The sequence below is a fragment of the Gossypium raimondii genome, chromosome 8 (genome assembly GCF_025698545.1).
Source record: "Gossypium raimondii isolate GPD5lz chromosome 8, ASM2569854v1, whole genome shotgun sequence".
Taxonomy (NCBI): domain Eukaryota; kingdom Viridiplantae; phylum Streptophyta; class Magnoliopsida; order Malvales; family Malvaceae; genus Gossypium; species Gossypium raimondii.
In genome coordinates this window covers 5,508,320-5,531,024 of record NC_068572.1, presented here as the reverse complement: position 1 = coordinate 5,531,024, position 22,705 = coordinate 5,508,320, and the positions used below count along the sequence as shown (strand labels likewise).

The following is a 22,705-nucleotide window of genomic DNA, read 5'->3' as shown; positions in this document are numbered from 1 at the left end:
GCGTACTCGAACCCACATAATGCTCATGCCAATTGAGCTAAAATTCAATCGACAATTGACACTATTTTTTTATATAATGGTTAAAACTTAGCATTTATTTGATAATTCATTGAAAATATTCATCTATTAAAAATAATATTTAAATTTTAAATGTGTTTTATGATCAAGATAAATGTTTATTTAATTTAATTTTTAACAAAAAATTATAAAGTAAAATAAGTAGATAAATAGCTACTTATCACTTAATTTTAAAATTTTTTAATTAATTTTATTTTTAAAATTATATTTAAAACAAGTTAGCTCTTTACTTTTATTTTTAAAAAAATCATTCAAATGGTTATGTTTAATTTTATATAAACTTGTTCAAAATAATATTAAAAATTATATCACTAAGATTAAAATTATAAAACAAGTTGTCGAAACCGTTTTTTTGAAAAACAAAAATTTAGTTGTCGACTTAAAAATAAAAATTGGAGTCGCCACCGATCCTTTATTAAGGTGTGATCGGCCCACCTTAAAAATAATTTTGGTCTGCGAAATTTGAGAAAACAGGTTCGGGAGTCAGTTACGCACGAGGAAGGATTAGCACTCTCGTAACGCCCAAAATTGGTACCAAATTGATTTTTTTTTATGCTTTGGTGTCGAAAATTTGAAAAGATTTTAAAAGGAAACCTTTTATTTCATGAATGAATCAAAATAATAAGACATTCTTATTTCAAAGAAATAAAACACCACACCCAAAGTGAGTTAGGGCACAATGTTTTAAATCTTCAAAATACCGAATCGCTTTTGCTTTTGAAAATTCTTATTTCGAGAAGAAAATGTCATGACCAGTAAGTTAGGACCCAACATTTTGAATTCCCAAGCTTTTATTTAAAATTTGCGAATTTATTGCAAACAAATACTTGGCTTTCTAAATTCATCGAAAAATAATTGCAATCCAGTAAGTTAGGACACGATCGTTCTCGAGAATCATGAATGCCAAATATGTTGAAAATTTATAAAATACGATGATTTTAATGTTTTGTCAAAACCAAAATATACTTCTTAAAAGGTATGTTAAAAGTTAATGTATAATATGAAACAAAAACTTTAATTTAAAATATATATGAATAAATATTTACAAATATATATATATATACAAGTACAATATACTGAGTAAATTTGCAAATATGTGTACGCATACATTTGATACACCTATATAAGAGTACAGAAAGATGTGATGGAATATATATATCAATCAGAAAATAATAAAAATGCATGTATGTATTTTAAAATCGTGAAAATAAATAAAATAAAATAAAATGTATATGTGTATATATTTACAAAAGCTTAAAAATATGTACATATAGTATACAAAACGTGGATAATATATTTACAATAATTTAAAATAGTGTATGAATATATATATATATATATATATATACGTTTGAAAAAAATGAAGGATAATATACATGTAAAATATGTATATATATATATAAATATATGTATATACACATTTACAAAGGTAAAAAGGTTTTTGAAGGAAAAAAAACAGTATATATATATAGAAGTTAGGAAATAAAATTGAAATAAAAACATTTGGAAAAACACGTATATTACAAAAATGCACATGTGTACATTATATAAAAACTATGCGTATGTACAAATATAAAAATAATAATGATGATAATAAATAATATAACAATAATAATAAATAATGGGAGAAAATAAATTAAAAAAAACAACAAATCGCAAAAAAAGGACCAAATAGTTAAAAAAAATAAAATAACTAGAAATCAATGAGATTTAGGCAGAATAATGGGTCAAATCGCGACACGCGAGTTACATGGAGGGTCAAATCGGAAATAATCCGCCTCTCCAAAACGGTGTGCAGTTATATGGGCTGAATTGAACAACGGCAGAAACATGCGGGCCAAATTAAAAAAAAATTGTTTTGAAAACGATTTTAAAAAATTTGAGGGACCGAATGCACAAATGGACCATTTAAAAATAAAACACGCGGATCCTGAGAAAACGGGTCGGGTTGTCGGGTTTTTAGCCCATACGACGTCGTTTTGAGGCCATTGAAGTTGGCCCCAAACGGCGTCGTTTCATAGCCCATATAAAAGCCAAATTTCCCTTAAAAAAATCCATTTTCCCTTTCTGTTTCAAAAGAACAAGGAAAAAAAATCTCCTTTTCCTCTCAAGTAGGCCCAAAATCCGGCTTAACTCCGGCGAGGATTTCGGTGAGAGCTCCGGCGCCGTCACCATCGCCGCGGTGGCCGAAAATCTTAAAGTGACCCTTTTTAAACCGTCTTAACCCCGGGGACTCCGATCTATCCTTAAAACTCGCTAAAAGCCTTCAAAGATCGGAGGAAGACCGAAAAAACCCCTCGGTTTCTTCTTCTCCGGCCGTCAGCAAGGTAAGTCTTTTCCTTTTTCTTTTTATTCTTTCACGTATATAGGAAGTAAAACGGAGAAAAACAATAAAAGAGAGAAAAAACCTAATCACCTCAAAAGAAACTGATCTTTTCTTTTATTTTTGTATCCTCTTACACTGAAAAAAAACCCTTTTTACAGATTTTCCTCCCCCCTTTTACAAATTTTCTATGGCTTTAAATAGCCGAAAATAATAATGCAAATCCCCTCTTTTTCGTCATTCTGATATTGTCATCGATTGTTTGTTGTTGTAGGTTCAACATGCGCAACGTGCGCGGGGCGGGGAGGAGCGGCGCACGTAGAGGAGGCTTGCTCCGATCTTTGCGGCGGCTGGAAAGGGAGGCTCCTAGGGTTTCTGTTTTTTGGTTAAGCTTTGGGCTAGGTTTAGTTTGGGTCAGGTGTTGGGCCATTCTAGGTTTAGTTGGGTCTGTTTATTGGTTTGGGCTCGGGCATTATTGGGCTTGTACACAAGTGATTTCCAAAAATCAAAATTTATTCATTACCAAAAAAAAAAAATATTTGTAAAAAAAATAAAGATTTATTATTATCGAACAACATAATTTTATTTTGCAATTAAGTTTTATTAATATAACAAATAATTTTATAATATAAATTTATCACTTATAAAATTTTGTGCTTAATTTTATATTATCAAACAACACCTTAATCGATCACACACAACCCAATTAAGCAAACAAACAAATGAAAAATTATCAAAATAAAATATAGACCGAGAATCCATATTATTCGCTAAACTCAACCTTGCAATCATTTAGATTTTTTTAGTATTTGGTTTAATTCGGCTTTATTTTTATTCGACTTGAATATAGAGAAACTAAATTCATGAAAATAAAAATAGAGAGACTAAATTTTAAATATCTGAAAAGTATAAATATTTTTAACGTATTTTATCCACTAATATATTAGTGTTTTTATATTTTTATAATAAATCATTAACGTATTAAATTTTATATAAATATAAAATACGCTTCCCAACAAACATAATTTATAGATTCTGATCATATTTGCTTTTTTTGATACAACGCTTAAAACTACCCATAACCTCTCTCCAACCCGTAAATTGAAGGATAATGCACTTTAGCACACTCGAACTTATATCCTCCTGCATTGGCAATAATGCCCATGCCAATTAAGATAAGACTTAATCGGAAAATTCTTGTTTTATTTTTAAATGTCAATGCTGCAAACTTGTTAATTCAAATGAAAAGGAAATATGTATGTTTAAATTTACGCAACACAAAATATTAATATATCAAAATTTATTTTAAAATATATAACATTTTAAAACACGATACTAAAAACTGATTAAGCCTTAACTCAGTTGGTATAGTTGTTTTGTAACAACTAAGAATATGTAGATTCAAGTGTACTTAAGTGCATTAATAGAGTAATATTTTATTGAACTATCTTAAAATAATTATCAATGTTGTTTGAACCAGACCGTTCGGTTGAATCAAGAACCAACTAAGATATCAATTCAAAGAGGGTCTTGAATCGAATTTTTAATATTTTAATTGTTATAATTTTATTTAGTTGAAGTGGATGGGTTGATCGAATCGGTCGGACCAACAAACCAGTGACTAGACCTGTCCTTGGGTTGGGTCACCTGGCTCACCTGAAAAGTGGAAAGGTTTGAACAAAAACATAGACTCAAAAAATGAGATTGGACAAAAAAATAATGCCCGTTTAGAAAATAGGCCAGACCTCGAGTAAGGTTCTTTTGGTCTGGGCCCAACCCATATTTGCAAAAAAAAAAAAAAACTGTTATTTTCTCATTGTTTTGTTGGTGTTTTCTCACAATTTTGTTATTGTTTTGCTGCCAATTTTTTTATAAAAAAATTATACGGGTCGAGCCTAGATTTAACATCAATAATCCAGACTGGCCAAAGCTTGGATCTGTCAAACGGGCCTAGAAATTGATTAAAGCTCGGCCTGAATCCTACCTAACCTGGCCATGAACAGGTTTACTGGTGACCTAAAAACTTTCACAATTATTACTAATAAGGTAGTAAAAATAAGTATAACTATGGATTAAAATAACATGACAGTAGTTGTTTTTAAAATAGATTGCTATTTTTATTAATTAAAAAAAACTAATTTAAAATATAAAAGTACATTTGAGTGAATAGTTAATTATTTATATTGATTTTTAATGTTAGCAACAAAATGACATGTTATTTGAACATGATTGTATCATATATGACTGATATAAATATATTTTATGTATTTTAAAGATTCGTAAAAGATCATATCTAATGTCTATATTTAAACGTACTCCTAGCATTATTCCATAAAAAATGTCTATGGAGCACTGAGGCTTTTGTCAAAGAGTGTACAAATGTCATATTTTCAAAGATTTTTTTTTATATATTTAGAGAATTTTTGAAGAATTATATCTCTATACACAGTATCAAAATATGCACTCGACACGAGCATCGGATATAGGCACTTCAAGAAAAATGAAAAGCCGAAACAAATGAGAAGATAAATATACAAATCATTACACCAAGTATGAACATGTAATTCACCAACTGTTGTACTATGAACACAAGGACGGCAGCCTAGGAAGCACATACACTCCCACCGGGGCAATGTCCGGTACTCGTATTACGTGTCCATCTCCGGTACTTGCTAGGCAGCAGATGAGAACCAGCAAGATGCTATTAAGATCAGAGGCTAACCCACAAAACTAGCCTCTTTCATCGCCAACCCAATTATTCTTCTCCTTAGGACCAGTAGGGCCTTCCTCTCCATAAAGCTCAACCGGAAGCTTATAAAAAATGTTCTTCACCGACGATTGAAGCATCACCGGTAAAACATGAACAATTTTATCCAATTCAGTTCTCGAATCATAGACAATAGTTGGACCCCATTTTCGCATAAACTGCAACCAACCAGGCTCAGCTACGATCCCATCTCCGAGATACTCAGCTGCAACGAGTTCGTAATGAGTACTTGAATCTACGTAGAAGTTACTACTAGCGCAATCGTTTCGAATACCGATTCCTAGTTTTGCAGAACCCTGAATGTAAGTCCCAGGGTGAGAAAAGCTAGCGTGTCCATTTCTTGACGAGTAGATGATCGCTTTATTTCCTTGTGTGTACTCCAATTCATATGCATTCACCCATACACCACCACTGTGCTGAGAGAAGTATATGCTCCAAAGCTCTCCGGTAAAGTTGCATATACGGAGTGTAACATGCTCCCAATCACATACATGCTGTCCGATCTTGTTAAGTGCAATGTTCATAATACCGACTTTAAGCGTTGCTGGTCCGTTGAAGGGGCAGAAAATCCACAGAGCAATATCAGTGAAAGTCCCACCAAGTGCTGGTTTCACATGTAGATAAAGTTTAGCCCTTGCCAAATTTCCTAGTTTTATAGTTTTCCTCTGATCACCACTTGGCAAATCAATCCAAAATTCTCCATCATTGCAGCCACCACTAGGTAGATTCGAGCCACCGACATCAATTGGTTCACCTACTGAGTCCCCTTTCTGAACAGGAGTGCTCCATTCTCGAAAAACCATGAAACTGAAGAAGGCAAGTAGATTTCATCGGGATGAAAGAAGAATGTAGGTCCATAGTGGTTTATTAGTGCATGAATCTGATCACAGTTTGGCATTCCATGTAGTGAAGGATCTAAATTCTTCAAGCATGAGAGAGGCAGTTCTAGTCCAGGTATCAAATCACTAATGCAAGAAAAAGTCCCAACGGAGACACCTCTCCCCAGCATCCCTCGATGATACGGTCTTGTGCTCCAAACTCGAAACGAAAATTCCGAATGCATAACTCGATACTTTTCGCATCTATCAGTTAGGTCAGCTCGAACACATCTCACTTTATCTAATTTTGGTTTTTTAGAACTTGTGACCAAATAACCTATGGACTTGTAACCCTCAGGAGGCTGTGGCAACCAGAAGAAACCGCAACCTTCAAGACTTCCCTCACTCCCATCATTCGATTTCCAAGCTAGTGTATAATCGAGAGGCTCCCTAAGGGCTGGTGAAGTAACACGAGTTGAGAAATCAGCGGCTTCAGATTTGGAAGGTGCCTCTCGAGCAACAAGAACAAAACCTCTTAAAGGTTGGTCATTAGATTGACAATAGTGACCAAGGATATAAAATCCATCAGGTATTCCAACTGGTTTATAAAACGTGACACCTTTTTTCTTGTCCTCCAAGTTACTGCTCCAGATGAACTTAAATCTCGAGATTTTAACGACTTCGAGTTCTCCGAGATTTAATTTTCCAGAAGCAAATCCCTGACCTGAAAATGCAGGCAGGTCAATAAAAGAAATTTCAAGATAAGTCATATTCAAAATGATAACAAAAGATTGAACCACATCAGCTCAAGTGAACCTTTTGACTTGAACTTGCATTGTATTTTACCAGCCTCCGCTATGGACTATGCTGCATTTAAACATCACATGACATCAAAACTTATGTTGTTCCGACTATTCATTTTTCTTGAAATATTAGTGTCCAACAGACGTGTCCAAATATGGGAACAGAGATATGGCATACAAGGATCCTCCAAATACATAGAAAAATTTTAAAAAATCTGACCTTGCTGTGTCAGACACATACAAATATCTGACACTCACATCCCAGTTCAAGAATTCGATAATGGACCCTATAGATTGTTTTAGCTGACATATGATGAAGAAGAATGATGAAACAAAGAGATGATACTCAAACATAAGAGAAAGCTCAAAAATAAGTGCTGAAAAACTTTTATTTGGGAATGGGGGATTTGCCTTATGTTGCTCTGACTTGTTATTTTCTTGAAGTACATATGTCCTACACAATATCCGGATATAAGTACAAGGATACAATCCTCCAAGGACCCTCCGACTAGATGGAAATCTTGAAAAAAAAATTGAGTATACCCGTGTCAGACAAATATCCATGTCTACCATTCACACTCAAGGTATTTATGCAACAACAGTGGGCCACATCTAGAGTTCATGGAAAAAACAATTTGATGTATCATATTTGTTTTTTGAAAGGAATACAAAATTAACAAATGAAACAGTTCTAGGAAAAAAGATTTGTTCTTGTTCACCCACAATTAAAAGAATAATCAAAGTAGAACATAGTGGCCCTGTCAGCATAAGCTACAAAGAATTAATTGGAGTAAACGGATTCGTATCCAGGACCTATATTATCTGGACTCAGAAGCAAGTATAGGACATACATACATGTATATCGTGTCTCCACACCGATTTCCAAATATGTGTGAAAAAACCAAGGGTGTCAAATATGAATACTTTAAAAAAAAATGAAGAGCCAGTGTGACATAGTCTAGCATTAGCACTAAATCATATAACATTTCATTACTTCTTGGATAATTGTATAACCATGTTAGATACATTTTCCACACTACCTCAGTTTCATATATCTGGATTTCATCTATCAGTAGAAGTGCTTACTTTCTCTGCAGGAAGTCTAAGGACATAACAATTCGGCCTCTCAAACACAAAGATCTGTAGCGGATTGAGAAGGCTAAAATTCTTTCAAAAGGGGGATATTTCAAAGCTGTGTTTCTCAAGATTTGCTGGTCTCAAAAGCTTACATCATTTGAAAGGAAAACTGAAGAAGCATAAGAACGTATATACCTATATGGAAAGACTACATCTCTGATATCATTAGAGCAAAACTCAATTGTCTATTCAAATGCAGTAAATTAGTTTTTAAACAGACCCCTCTGTTCTTAGCCTGCTAATTTTTTTTTTCTTCAAGAATTTTCCCAGATTTTATCGTTTGTTTCATCATTTCAATATTGTATTAAGAACAAAAACTATAACTGAGCACTACAATGCACTCAAAAAATCCCAACCACAAACTAAATTTTTGCATTCATTGTAGAAGTGGAAACTACAACTCATATTTGCAGATACCCCCAACTGATCAATAATCCGATCTAAACCCGGAAAATTTAGAAACGAGAAGAAAACATAACACGAACATGATATGTTTAATAAACATGATACCATACTCAACATCCCCAAGTACAAGCTATATATATATATTTGCATTCACCATAGATGTGAAAACAACATCTCATATTTGCAGCTACCCAACTGATCCATAATTCGATATAACAAAGAGGCAAACATATTGTTGCAAACTTTCCAAAACAAGGTTGAAAAATAACATCAGTTCATACAATAAGTAAAACAGTAGCTCATGAAATCACCCCCATCAATCAGAAAATAACAATGAAAAGGACAAGTCGAGGCTAAAAAATCCAATCAAAAAAGAAGAAGAAGCAAACCCATTAAAGAAACACACAATGCGAAGAAAACCCAAAAAATCAAAATTGTAATACCATGAGGCCATTGAGGGAGAGGTGCTGGAAGGGAGAAGGGTTCAGGGTCTGAAAGAGGCAACAGATCCATTTTCTTCCTGTAGAAACATTCGCACCCGAACATTTTTTTCGTAAAGTGAAGATTTGGATGCTACTTTGCTGCTGATCTTTAAACCTGTCCGCATTATTTTGATATATTCCCAATTTCTTTGAAAAAATGGATCAAAATGCTTTTTGTTCTACACAAAACATAAAAAAGGATAAATTGCACATTAAATTATTAGTAAAATTATGTTATATTTTGATTACAAAATAATCACTAAATTATAAGAAAGTCTCTATTAAAGTTTTTTTTTTTGTGAATTACAATAGTAGGGTAAAGCCTGAACAATAAACACGATTAGCGTAACTCGAACTTAAGCCACATCTAGGGCGGTGAACACCCTTGACCATCAACGATAACATGGGGTTCAAAGCTTTCGTTTAATTTACCGGACTATTAAAATGATTATTGAATGACATTATTTTTCCACATCACTTGCACTAACTTAGAAATTTTCTTTCTCATTCTTTCCTATGGTTCAATTTTTTTTATGATACAACTTTGAACAGTACGAATCTGTAAATTAAAATCCAAACAACTTTTTTTTTTCCGATCTCTACTCTTTGATGAGTACTAATTCACTATACTGATTGTCGAGTTATCGCTTAAAGCTCATTAGACAGTTTTTTTTCGAATAACTTAGCAATGCAATGACTTAAATAAAAAATTTTAATTAGTTCAATGATATTTTTATAATTTTTAAAGTTGAATAACCAAAATATAAATTTATTAATAATTTAATGACTTTTGGTGTAAAAATATGTCTGTTAGATTCTTCAATCCACTTACATTCTCTAGACCCTCCATCCATTTAATTAATTATTTATTTACGATTTTGGATTGGATTTATTTTTAATATATAAGTTATTGTACATATAAATTAAATTATATATCCATTATTCTATTAAAAGTAATAATATGTTACATTAATCATCATTATTTGCATCCATCTAATAATTTTATAATTACCTAACAAATAATTATTCAACATTCGCTTTAATATTTGTAATAAAAGTTGATCATGTGTGTTAGATCTTAAAATGTAGTTGTTGGTCATATGATAAGGCTTGAGGTATCTGGTTCTTTAAGTTTAGTCGTTTTTGAAGAATTTTCAATTTCGATCCAAAGGCTTCTATTAGCTGATAAAATAAGCTTTTATAATTCCTAGAATGTATGTTTTTTCGTAATCGTTTTATGCTATTTTTTCTACCAAAAAAATTGATATTATGTTGTAATTTTATTATACCAATGTGATATACATAATTATTTTTTCACTCGTGCGATGCATAAATTGGTTATAATGTATTCAATTAAAATATATTAAATATAGATTTTTTATAATTTTTCTGAGTGACCATAGAAGAAAAAGTACAAACTGATTATTGAAAAGAATTAAAACTAATAAATGAAACAATAATTAAAACTAATTATTGACCGAATTTAAGGACATGGGTAAAAACCATATTCATGACCAAATTGCATAAACCCATAACTGCATCCATGAAATGAACAAATAAAAATATGTAAGACTCAATTATAACATGGTGTGAGGATTAAATTGAATAAATTAAAACTTAAAATTATGGATTAAATTGAAAAATAAAACTGAGATACTTGAAATAAAATTATCCTCTCTCTCCATCTTTCACTGCCCATATAAATACGTCTTTTCATATATTTAAAATTAGAGATGAATTTAATTTAATTTTTAAAACATCCTTTAAAAAATGATTCATGGGTTTTAAATTTATAGTAATATATAATAGTATAATGTAAATATTTAAAAATATTAAGATGATTATTTAAAAATAATAATAAATAAAATATAAAATTATTAAATATTAAATTTAAAATAATATAAATACCTTTTGAAATATTAAAGTAAATGGATGAGATTTAACAGACTTAGGTAAAATTTTAAATATATATGTATTGATGAATTACAAGAAGAGGATAAAACTCTAACGACAACGCAACTCAATATATATATATTGAGAATTTTAGTGAAAATTTCAAAATTTTGGTAGGTCTAATTAAAAGTTCCAAAATTTTAGAGATTTATGGAAATTAAAAAAAAAAAAGACAAGCAAAGAAAGTGAAGAGTCTATTTGAAGTTTTTAAAAAATTCAAACGTTTAATAATAATTTTTAAAAACTTTAGGAGGCATAATTAAAATTTTCAAAAATTTTGGAAGGCAAAAGCCCCTTAAGCCCTATCCTAATGAGGATCCATCTCTGGTTTAAATTAACAAAGATTCGAGAGATTAAAGACGTCGGAATGATGAAAAATTCCGATGGCAATTTAAAAATGCTAGTTTGGTTTTGTTGTTGGTAGAGATAGAGTAGGATGGTTTTTCTACTTGCTTAATCATAATCTCAATTTCAAGCTTGACCCTTTTGAATATTTTTTTATTGTATATTATACTTGACAAAGATTAAATTAACTTTTATTATTGATAGATATTTTTTAAAGGATCAATTTGCTTAAATTTGAAATTGAAACGGATTTAACATGATTTTTTTCTTCTTCCTATTAAAATTTGTTGACACAGGTTACCAACAGAGAAGAGAGGATGATGGAGGGAAGTGTCGGTTCACCTATGACAAGTGGAGAGTCGGTAGCGAGAATAGAGAGAAGTAGGAGAAGGAAGGGGAGAAGAAGAAAAAGAGTTTGCTAAGGGAGAGAGTAGATCTTTGGTCACTCGTGCAGTCAAGCTTGTATTTGCATAGTTGTGCAAGTTAGCTGTCAACATATAGTGTACTATATGGTTCTGCTTTGACACTCCCCTTTAGGGCCATATGAGGTGATTATGCCTTGGTGGTTCTCACAAAGATGCATAGGATTGTGGAAGGTCGCTTGCGAATCATACCACACAAAGGGTTGACACGAACTGTTCTTTGCGGAGGATTGTATACGAACTGCTCCTAATGAAGAGTAATTTATGAACTACTCAACAACTTATCACGTATCATACAGAGATGATTATGTAACAAAATGTAGAATGACCAAGAGAAAATATTGCGGTAATATAACTTAACTAAGCGATTACAAAGTGTGTCCATGAAAGACGAAACCAAAATCTTGAGATATTGCGACCAAGGCTAAATCTTTAACAGGAAGGGATGGTATCATCTCTTTCAAATTTAAGTAGGAATAGGATATTTGACCTAATGTTTTGCTTTAATTATGACTGAATAACTAGCTCTGCCTTGTAAGAAAAATGACAACACATCCACCAAACCTTATGTGCTATACATTACCACAATACATTCCAACCCAAAATTCATATAAAGGCAGCTAAATTTTTGGAATTTTAAGAATGGGAAAGGGACGTATTGGTTTAATAAAAAAGAGAATAATTTGTGTTTTTTTTTGATAAATTGTATAAATATAAATACAATATAAATAATTCTAATTATAAAATTCGCCCGTATCTATTAAACGTGTTATACTAATTACTTAAACATTTTGCATCATTTCAAAAAAAAGAAAAGACAATTAAGTTGCTGCTTTTTTTTACTCAATTGGGTACTTGAACTTTCAAAATACATAAAAAAGGCTCTCAAACTTTTTCAAAAAAATAAAACAATTAAGCCCCTGTTTTTTTTTCATTCATTTAAGTATTTGAACTACCAAAATATATCAAAAATGCTCTCAAACTTTTCAAAAAAAAATAATTAAGCCCCTACTTTTTTTTTTGCACTCAATTTCCAAAATAAATCAAAAGGTCATTTGACCTTAAAGCTAATCACCCCTAATTTTTTTCAATTAAAGTCTCCACGTTTCACAACTATGATGTGACATGTGCCAAAAAAATAAAAATAAAAAATATTTTTAAATATTAAAAAATAAAACTATTTATTTTTATTAAATATTAGAAAAAATTATAAAATTTTATAAAAATCATAAAAAAGATTATAAAATGCATAAAATGCCCTTTAACAGTTAACTATTAAAGTTAACGACCCCAATTTTTCAATTAAAACCATCACGTGTCGCAACATAAAGTGACATGTGACATAAAATGATAAAAAATAAAAATCAATAAAAGTTATAGAAAAGTTGTAAAATGCTTCTTTCGATGCGATAACTTTTATAATTTTTTACAAATTTTGTTTTTCTTTACATTTTTGTAATTTTCTTACGACTTTATAAAATTTTATAATTTTTTCTATATTTCTATATATTTTATAATATTTTATGATTTTATAAATTTTATAAATTTTTCTAATTTTAATAAAATAAATATTTTTATTTTTATTAAAATTTAATACTTTTATAACTTTAATTGATTTTTATTTTTATCATTTTTTGCATGTCACACCGTGGTTGTGGCATGTGGCGGTTTTAACTAAAAAATATTAGGGGTGGTTAGCTTTAACGATCAACCATTAAAGTTAACGGTCAAATGGCCTTTTGATGCATTTTGGAAATTGAGTGCAAAAAAAAAGAGTAAGGGCTTAATTGCTTTTAAAAAAAAATTGAGGGCTTTTTTGGTATATTTTGACAATTCAAGTACCCAATTGAGTGCAAAAAAAAAATAGGGGCTTAATTGCTTTTTTTAAAAAAAGTTTGAAGGTCTTTTTAATACATTTTGAAAGTTTAAATACCCAATTGAGTGTAAAAAATAAAACAGGGGCTTAATTGCTTTTCTTGAAAAACTTTGAGGGCTTTTTACACTGTTAAGCCTATTTTTATAGCTCCTCCCTGATTCTTAAATAGGAGGATAATACATTTCAGCGCACTCAACCCCACATCCTCCTACATTAATAACAATATAATGCTGATTGAATTAAGACTCAATCGACAATATTTATTTATATTGTTGAACATTTTCTTCCTTTATCAAAACAATAATTTAAAATAAATAAAAAAATCAATGCTTGGTTTATTGGTGTGTTAGGGTACATAGCACATGCAAGATAAATGTATACCCTTTTGTTATACCTAGCAGCATTGAACACACGACATGAATATATATATATATATATATATATATATATATATATATATATAAAATATAAAATTTTGGTTAAATTATGATTTTGGTCCTTATTCAAAATTGAGATTTAATCTATATATTTTAATTTATTATAATTTAGTCTTTTAATTTTATATTCTTAGTAGTTAGTCCAAATAAATAACATCATTAACTATTTTCATTAAAATTGTAATTATGTGGATTTTTTTCAAAACACAACTTCCATCATAAAAAGTCCACGAGAATGTGTGTTTTTAAAAAAATCCATATTAATACAGAAATTAATGATATTATCTATTTGAACTAACATATTATATATATATTTTAAATAGTGAGACTAGAATCACAATTCAACCATCGAAATTTAAAAGGATAAAGTAAAATTACTCTCTAAACATGGTTAATTTTTAGTCGCGCTTTAAGATTGTATCATGTCATCTTTTAATTTTTTTCGTATTTTTAATTTATGTAATTCAAAAAAAAATAGGTGAAGATCGCACCATCATACTTTAATGAAATCCAGGTTCAGGGATCAAATCGAAAAAAAATGTGGACCAAGAAAAAGTTTAGGGATCAAATTGAAAACTATTAACAATGTCAGGGAGTAAATATTGCTTTATCCCAAATTTTAAAAATCGTTGTTAGGCATGGCGAGGTGAGACGATGTCCCTCCCTTTGAATCGAAGCTAGCTATTCAACAAAAGAAAAAAGAAAAAAACACCCTACCGCTCTCACCGGTAACGTCTCTTAGACTCAAACCTACGACTTCCCAACTTACAGTTTGGTACACACTGCCACCTTATAATACCCTTCTTCTCCCTTTCTCTCCCTTCAATCTTCACCTTCTCTTTCTCTTTCGTTCTTTTGGTTTTGCCATGGCTTCAACCACCATGGCTGCTGGCTTTGGTTCACTTGCTGTCGACGAGGTATTCTCTTCTTCTTCTTTCTCTGTTTTATAATTATTAGTGTGTGGAATTATGTGTTTGTTGATTATGATGATGGCAGAATCGGGGATCATCGACACATCAATCATCAACGAACATATGCAGAGTGTGTGGGGATAAGATCGGGCAAAAGGAAAACGGACAACCGTTCGTGGCTTGTCATGTCTGTGCTTTCCCGGTTTGCCGCCCTTGTTATGAATATGAAAGGAGTGAAGGAAACCAGTGCTGTCCTCAGTGCAATACTCGCTATAAGCGTCACAAAGGTTTTATATTTTAATTCATAGACGTCTCCAAATTATTGTTGATTTCTAAACTTTTTGGATTATTTTAATTTTAGGTCCTTTAGTTAACTTAACCATTAATTTAGATATTAGATGCAAGTTTGGATCTACATGAATTAAATTGTAAATAAGTGTATATCTATTACATAAATAACTTAGATCTTACTTGTTAAAAAAAAGAAAAAAAAAAGAAAGAGGCAAGGCAATAAAATTTAAGAGAGTTATTCCTTCTCGAACAAAGGGATTGAACTGGCCTTTGAGTGAGTCACTCGGAACTGGTAAAAAACCTAAAAATCGAGATAAAAAATCAGCAATTGAAATAATTTATAATTTCTTAAATATATTTTTTTAATTTTTTAATTAATTATTTATATATCAATAGTCGAATTGATTGAACCGAAAACTAGTGATTTGATTTAAAACATTACATGCTAGATCTAAGTTGTCTATACGGTAAGTGTATACATGTTTACAATTTGATACACGTGTTTTAAATATGATCCACCTCAAATTTAAGTTGATGTGTAAGTTAGGTTGATAAAATGATATATTTTGAAGATTCAATTAAGACATTTTAAAATTCACAGACCAATGTAGAATCTAGGAAATAGTCAGAGGACTATAGTGCAATTAGCCCTAATTTGTTTTAACCCTTCTCACATGTACTTACGTACATATATATAATATTGCTTCGTGTTTTGTTGTTCCGCAGGTAGTCCAAGAATTTCAGGAGATGAAGAAGATGATTCAGATCAAGATGATTTTGATGATGAATTTCAGATTAAGAACCGCAAGGATGACTCGCATCCACAACATGTACGTATTTGAAAAAAAAAAATTAAGGTGAAAAAAGAACAATACGATCGATCAGATAGTTTTCTAAAAAAAAAAAACAATGGTTAATATTTGCAGGAAAATGAGGAGTATAATAATAATAATCATCAATGGCATCCCAATGGTCAAGCTTTCTCAGTTGCCGGAAGCAGTAAGTAGCGCAATTCAAGCAATCTCGATTTGAATAATTTTTAAATTGGATTTGAATAAGATTGCGAAGTATGAGTGTTTAAATTGATGTGGGCAGCGGCGGGGAAGGATTTGGAAGGGGATAAAGAGATTTACGGAAGCGAAGAATGGAAAGAAAGAGTTGAGAAATGGAAAGTCAGGCAAGAAAAAAGAGGTTTGGTAAGCAACGATAATGGCGGAAATGATCCTCCTGAAGAAGATGATTATCTGTAAGTCAATATTTTATTTTTAAAAATAAAAAAAGCATATTTAATTTTTTAAAAAATTCCTCTTTATTTTTATTTTTAAAAATTTAATCTCTTAATTTTAAAATTTTTTAAATTGCTAATTATAAAAACTCAACCTTACTAAAATATTAGACAAAGATAATTTATTTCGAATAATTATGGTAATATAATCACTTTTTGCAGCTTGGCTGAAGCTCGCCAACCTCTATGGCGAAAAGTGCCAATTTCGTCAAGTCTGATAAGCCCTTACCGGATAGTCATCGTTCTCCGATTCTTCATCCTCGCATTTTTCCTCCGGTTCCGTATTCTAACACCCGCCTACGACGCTTACCCGTTATGGCTAATCTCTGTCATCTGCGAAGTTTGGTTCGCCTTCTCCTGGATTCTCGATCAGTTCCCCAAATGGTTCCCTATTACTCGCGAAACTTACCTCGATCGCCTCTCCTTGAGGTTCGAGCGTGAAGGAGAGCCCAATCAACTTGGCGCCGTCGACGTCTTCGTCAGTACCGTCGACCCTCTCAAGGAACCCCCCATCATAACGGCCAACACGGTTCTATCGATCTTGGCCGTCGATTACCCGGTCGAGAAAGTGTGTTGTTATGTGTCGGACGATGGTGCTTCCATGCTTCTTTTCGATTCGTTGTCTGAAACGGCTGAGTTCGCGAGGAGATGGGTTCCGTTTTGTAAGAAGCATAATGTTGAGCCCAGGGCGCCGGAGTTTTATTTCAATGAGAAGATTGATTATTTGAAGGACAAGGTCCATCCTAGCTTTGTTAAAGAACGGAGAGCCATGAAAGTAAGTTGCCTATTCGCTGTGTTTCTGTGTGTGCTCGAGTACAGTTGAATCGAACTCAAGGAGTTAGAGCTTACGTCTCGAATTGAAATTAGATTTGAGTTTGGTAAAGTATAAAAAAGATCGAATTGATCGATTAGGCTTAATTATATCAAGTTTTAATTTTAAAGTTTGAGCTAAATTCGAGCTATAAATTGAATGGTTGGACCCGTTCGAGTTCACTTGATTAGACTCGTTCACCTAGTGAAATTTGAGCTTATTCTTATGCTCAACTTTAAATTCGATTATTTGTGTTTGAGCCTGAGTTCAGTTTTAATACTAATTAGAAGCTTGCTAGTTGCTAGAGCCAAGCATTAGAATATTGAATTCAAATTTGACTTATTTGATAGCTTGAGCTGCTTGAGCTTGAGCTCAACTTGATAAAAGAATTCGAATTTTGTCATCGAGCTCGAGTAACTTGTAACTTCATAGTTCTTGTTCACAAGTTAACAAGGGTTTAATATATATTTCTTATGTTACTGTAGAGGGAATATGAAGAATTTAAAGTAAGGATCAATGCATTAGTAGCAAAAGCTCAGAAGAAACCAGAAGAAGGATGGGTGATGCAAGATGGCACCCCATGGCCCGGAAATAACACTCGTGATCATCCTGGAATGATTCAGGTAATATAGAGATTACGATAGGATTCATAATATCTACAATGTAAACCTTTTGGATCTTTTCCCATAGACATCCGAACTGAACCACGTAATTCTTTATTTTCACAGGTCTATCTAGGAAGTGCCGGTGCACTTGATGTGGATGGCAAAGAGCTGCCTCGACTTGTCTATGTTTCTCGTGAGAAACGACCTGGTTATCAGCACCATAAGAAAGCCGGTGCTGAGAATGCTCTGGTGATTTACTCATTTTCTGGTCTAATTTTCGTTTGGTTTTTGAAAAGTGAAACTACTGAATATGAATCGTAATTGTTTACCATTTTATCATATTCATTGTTGATCTTGTTTGGGTCATGTATGCCATCGGCAGGTTCGAGTTTCTGCAGTGCTTACTAATGCACCCTTCATATTGAATCTGGATTGTGATCATTACATCAACAATAGTAAGGCCATGAGGGAAGCGATGTGCTTTTTAATGGATCCTCAGTTTGGAAAGAAGCTTTGTTATGTTCAATTTCCACAGAGATTTGATGGTATTGATCGTCATGATCGATATGCTAATCGAAACGTCGTCTTCTTTGATGTATGACTCACTTTCATTCATCATTTTTTAAAATTTTGGTTTAAAAAAAATTAGTGCCTAAAACATCATTTTCGATTTATATAGATCAACATGTTGGGATTAGATGGACTTCAAGGCCCTGTATATGTAGGCACAGGGTGTGTTTTCAACAGGCAGGCATTGTATGGCTACGATCCACCAGTCTCTGAGAAACGACAGAAGATGACATGTGATTGCTGGCCTTCTTGGTGTTGCTGTTGTTGCAGAGGTTCTAGGAAGAAATCAAAGAAGAAAGGTGAAAAGAAGGGCTTACTCGGAGGTCTTTTATACGGAAAAAAGAAGAAGAAGATGATGGGCAAAAACTATGTGAAGAAAGGGTCTGCGCCAGTCTTTGATCTCGAAGAAATCGAAGAAGGGCTTGAAGGATTTGAAGAATTGGAGAAATCGTCGTTAATGTCGCAGAAGAATTTCGAGAAACGATTCGGGCAATCACCGGTTTTCATTGCCTCAACTTTGATGGAAAATGGTGGCCTTCCTGAAGGAACTAATTCCACATCACTGATTAAAGAAGCCATTCACGTAATTAGCTGTGGTTATGAAGAAAAAACTGAGTGGGGCAAAGAGGCGAGTAATATTATATATTTCAACGGATTACTTCAATGGACTAATGCCATTTGCAACTGTTATGTTTCAATACATTTCATATAGGTCAGGAGTCAATTTACGCATTAACGAGCCTGTATTATTGGCATTGCAGATCGGATGGATTTATGGGTCGGTGACGGAAGATATTTTAACAGGTTTCAAGATGCATTGTAGAGGGTGGAAATCGGTTTATTGTGTACCGAAAAGACCGGCATTCAAAGGGTCCGCTCCAATCAATCTCTCGGATCGGTTGCACCAAGTTTTGAGATGGGCACTTGGTTCTGTAGAAATTTTCCTTAGTCGTCACTGTCCACTTTGGTATGGTTATGGCGGAAAACTGAAATGGCTCGAGAGGCTTGCTTATATCAACACCATTGTTTACCCTTTCACCTCGATCCCTTTACTCGCCTATTGTACTATTCCAGCTGTTTGTCTCCTCACTGGCAAATTCATCATCCCAACTGTAAGTATTTACTGTCATTATTTTACGAATTTGGCTAAGGATGGCAATGCAATGGGGCGGGTTTTTTTTTGCTTGATTCTGTAAGCTTGACAAGTAGTGGTTTTCTTGCAGCTAAGCAACCTTACAAGTGTGTGGTTCTTAGCACTTTTCCTCTCCATCATTGCAACTGGAGTGCTTGAACTTCGATGGAGCGGGGTTAGCATCCAAGACTGGTGGCGCAATGAACAATTCTGGGTGATCGGAGGTGTCTCCGCCCATCTTTTCGCCGTCTTCCAAGGCCTCCTCAAAGTCCTAGCTGGAGTAGACACCAACTTCACCGTAACAGCAAAAGCAGCAGAGGACACAGAATTCGGTGAACTTTATCTCTTCAAATGGACAACTCTCTTAATCCCTCCCACAACTCTGATAATACTGAACATGGTCGGAGTTGTGGCCGGAGTTTCAGACGCAATCAACAACGGCTATGGTTCATGGGGTCCATTGTTTGGCAAACTGTTCTTCGCATTCTGGGTCATTCTTCATCTTTACCCATTCCTCAAAGGTTTGATGGGGAGACAAAACAGGACGCCCACCATTGTTGTGCTTTGGTCCGTACTTTTGGCATCGATTTTCTCACTTGTTTGGGTACGGATCGATCCCTTCTTGCCCAAACAAACAGGTCCAGTTCTTAAACAATGTGGCGTGGAGTGCTAAATGGTGTTTTACAAACCTTTGTTATTATTTTATTTTTCCTTTTTGCCACTATTGTTGATTTGCTGTGATTCTAAAAGGGATTTATCTTGTTTGTAAAAAATCTCTTATAATTTTGTTGGTAATGCAAGAGCAAAATGTGTGATTCACCTAACTAGATTTTACGGGGTGGGTCTGATTCAATTTAATTTCTATATGGTAAAAAAATATTTTCTTTAAATTAACTATAAAAAATATAAATATTAATGTAAAAATAATTTTATATTATTTTAAATTTTAGGGTAAACTACTAAAGATATATAAATAAAGTTGTATCCACAAGTATACGGGTCTAGTTGTGTTCGTACCCAAGGGAGGCTAGTGCTAGATTAATTTTAACCTAGACACCAAAATATATAATTAGTACTCGAAATAGGTTACATTACGCAAATATAAATAAAAGAGATTGTTGACACCATTTTTTGATAAAATTGGGTCGACTGGATTTAAAAAAATAAAAATAAAAATGGGAGTCGCCACCAATCTTTTTTTTGATGAGGTGTGATTGGGTCACCTCGTAAAACGGTTGTTTTTAAAAACGATTTAGATTTTATTAAAATAACGATTTTGGTCCACGAAATTCAGAAAAATAGGTTCGGGAGTCGATTACGCACGAGGAAGGGTTAGCACCCTCAATACGCCCAAAATTGGTACCTAGTCTATTATTTAATGTCTTGGTGTCGAAAATTAAAAACTCGAAAAGAATTTAAAAATATGATCCCTCTTTATATTTCGTTACTTTAAAATTACTCGAATAAATCAAAATGGAAAATGCCTCCTTATCTCGAAGTAACAAGATGTCACGTCCAGTAAGTTAGGACACAACACATCTTATTTTCGAGAGTAAGCTTGCCTTTATTTTTTGTTTAAACCTCATTTATTTTAATTTTTAAAGGATATTTGGTTATTTAGGATCAACGCGAGAAAAATCGAAGCTCAGTAAGTTAGGGCACGATTTTCTCAAATTTTCTAAATACGGAATATGGCCTTCATTTTCGAAAAATCCTCGTATCGAGAAAACAACGTGTCATATCCAATGCACAACGTATTGAAATCCCGATAATGAGCTTTTATTTATGTTTTTTATTAAAGAGCATTCTCGATTATTTAGATTCAACGAAAAAAATTAGAACCCAGCATGTTAGGGCCCAATTCTCTCGAAGATCCCAAGTATCGAGTATTGCCTTTATTTCCAAAATTTTCCTTTTTTACGAATTTGGGTAAAAATTGATGTAATGTTAAAAACAATATGCAGATGAAGGATTATATCGATGGAATGATAATATACAACATGGAGAAATTGTTTACGACCAAAATATTAAACGAATGAATCACTATAGCATGTAAATACGAGTAAACGAAATAATACACATGATGGTAATAATTACACAACACATCAAATACAAATATTAATAAGCAAAGTAAACGAGACAAAATAATATATAAATCAATTAAAGAAAATAATAACTTAAAATAAATAATTTATAGAGACAATTAAAATAAATAATAAATGATCCAAATAACAGAATATATAAAAAATAAAATAACAATGAAGCTAATTAAAATAGAAATATATATAAACATAGAAAACAATTTTTTAATATATATATAAATAAATATATATATATATATATATATATATATATATAACAATTTGAAAAATATATACATAAGCTTACAATAAACAATATATAAAAGAAATTTAAATAAATCATATGTAAAACAGTTTCAAATAAATAGTAAATATAAAAACTTAAAATAAATAATGATGAAAGAGCATTTTTTAATAAATAAATAAATTAAAAGGACTGATGATGAAATTGAAATGGAATTTAAAATTCGGGGTATAAATTAAAAATTATAAAAATAGTAAAACAAAGATAAAGGGCTAAAATAAATGCACAAATGAAAAAAGGGGACCAAAAGGGAAATTATCCCAAAGCATCTAAACGCGCAGTTTCGCATGGGATTAAAATGAAACAGAAATAAAATTATGTGGAAAAATTAAAATAAAAGAAAAGAAAGCAAAAGAGACCAAATTGCAATACGCCGAAAATGCAAAAGGACCTAATGCGCAAATAACCCATGCGCTAGAAAACACGCGGATCCTAGCCCCGTGGGTCGGGTCATCGGGTCAGATTCTGGGTTATTGTTGAAACGGCGCCGTTTTGGTGATTGGAAATAAAACCCAAAACGACGCCGTTTTGGTGTGCTATAAAGGCAGAGTTTTTTTTTAAAAAAAAAAAGGCTATTTGCTTCTCTTTTTTTAAAAAATAAAATCTTTCTCTTTATTTTCTCTCTGGGCATTGCCCAAGATCCGGCCATGGGGCCAACGTTCGTCCGTCATGGCCGTCGGCCGGCGACGGCGGTGGCCGCCGTATACGGCGGTCGGAGTCCCAGAAAAGAAGCCATTTTGATCCAATCAACCTCCCCATGCCCGTTTTGAAGCCAAAATCTTCAAAAGTCAAGCGAAAGTACCCGAACGAGCCAGAGACCCCCCGACTTCCGGCCTCGCTGTTAACGGCCAATTTCGGCGACTAAGGGA

General features: G+C 32.5%; 2 protein-coding genes and 1 long non-coding RNA gene across 3 annotated transcripts; 2 read left to right on the top strand and 1 right to left on the bottom strand.

Annotated features, from left to right (window-relative positions):
* Nucleotides 1-2,141: 2,141 nt before the first annotated feature.
* On the top strand, nucleotides 2,142-2,994 carry LOC105793530 (uncharacterized). Its single transcript, XR_001133464.2, has 2 exons — nucleotides 2,142-2,405; nucleotides 2,676-2,994. It is a non-coding gene; the product is annotated as an uncharacterized LOC105793530 (long non-coding RNA).
* Nucleotides 2,995-4,786: 1,792 nt separating this feature from the next.
* Nucleotides 4,787-8,982, bottom strand: LOC105790487 (hypothetical protein). The gene is given in 3 exon segments (XM_012618118.2): nucleotides 4,787-5,943; nucleotides 5,946-6,710; nucleotides 8,775-8,982. Coding segments are annotated over 3 exon segments (1,680 nt in total). The 5' UTR covers nucleotides 8,878-8,982; the 3' UTR covers nucleotides 4,787-5,131.
* A 5,667-nt stretch (nucleotides 8,983-14,649) lies between these two features.
* LOC105790486 (cellulose synthase A catalytic subunit 4 [UDP-forming]) lies at nucleotides 14,650-20,275 on the top strand. The gene is made up of 12 exons (XM_012618117.2): nucleotides 14,650-14,763; nucleotides 14,843-15,044; nucleotides 15,775-15,878; nucleotides 15,975-16,047; nucleotides 16,144-16,294; nucleotides 16,496-17,108; nucleotides 17,630-17,767; nucleotides 17,873-17,998; nucleotides 18,132-18,344; nucleotides 18,429-18,947; nucleotides 19,081-19,431; nucleotides 19,543-20,275. The coding sequence occupies exons 1-12, from the start codon at nucleotides 14,713-14,715 to the stop codon at nucleotides 20,122-20,124; spliced, it is 3,123 nt and encodes a 1,040-aa protein (XP_012473571.1). The 5' UTR covers nucleotides 14,650-14,712; the 3' UTR covers nucleotides 20,125-20,275.
* Nucleotides 20,276-22,705: the final 2,430 nt, after the last annotated feature.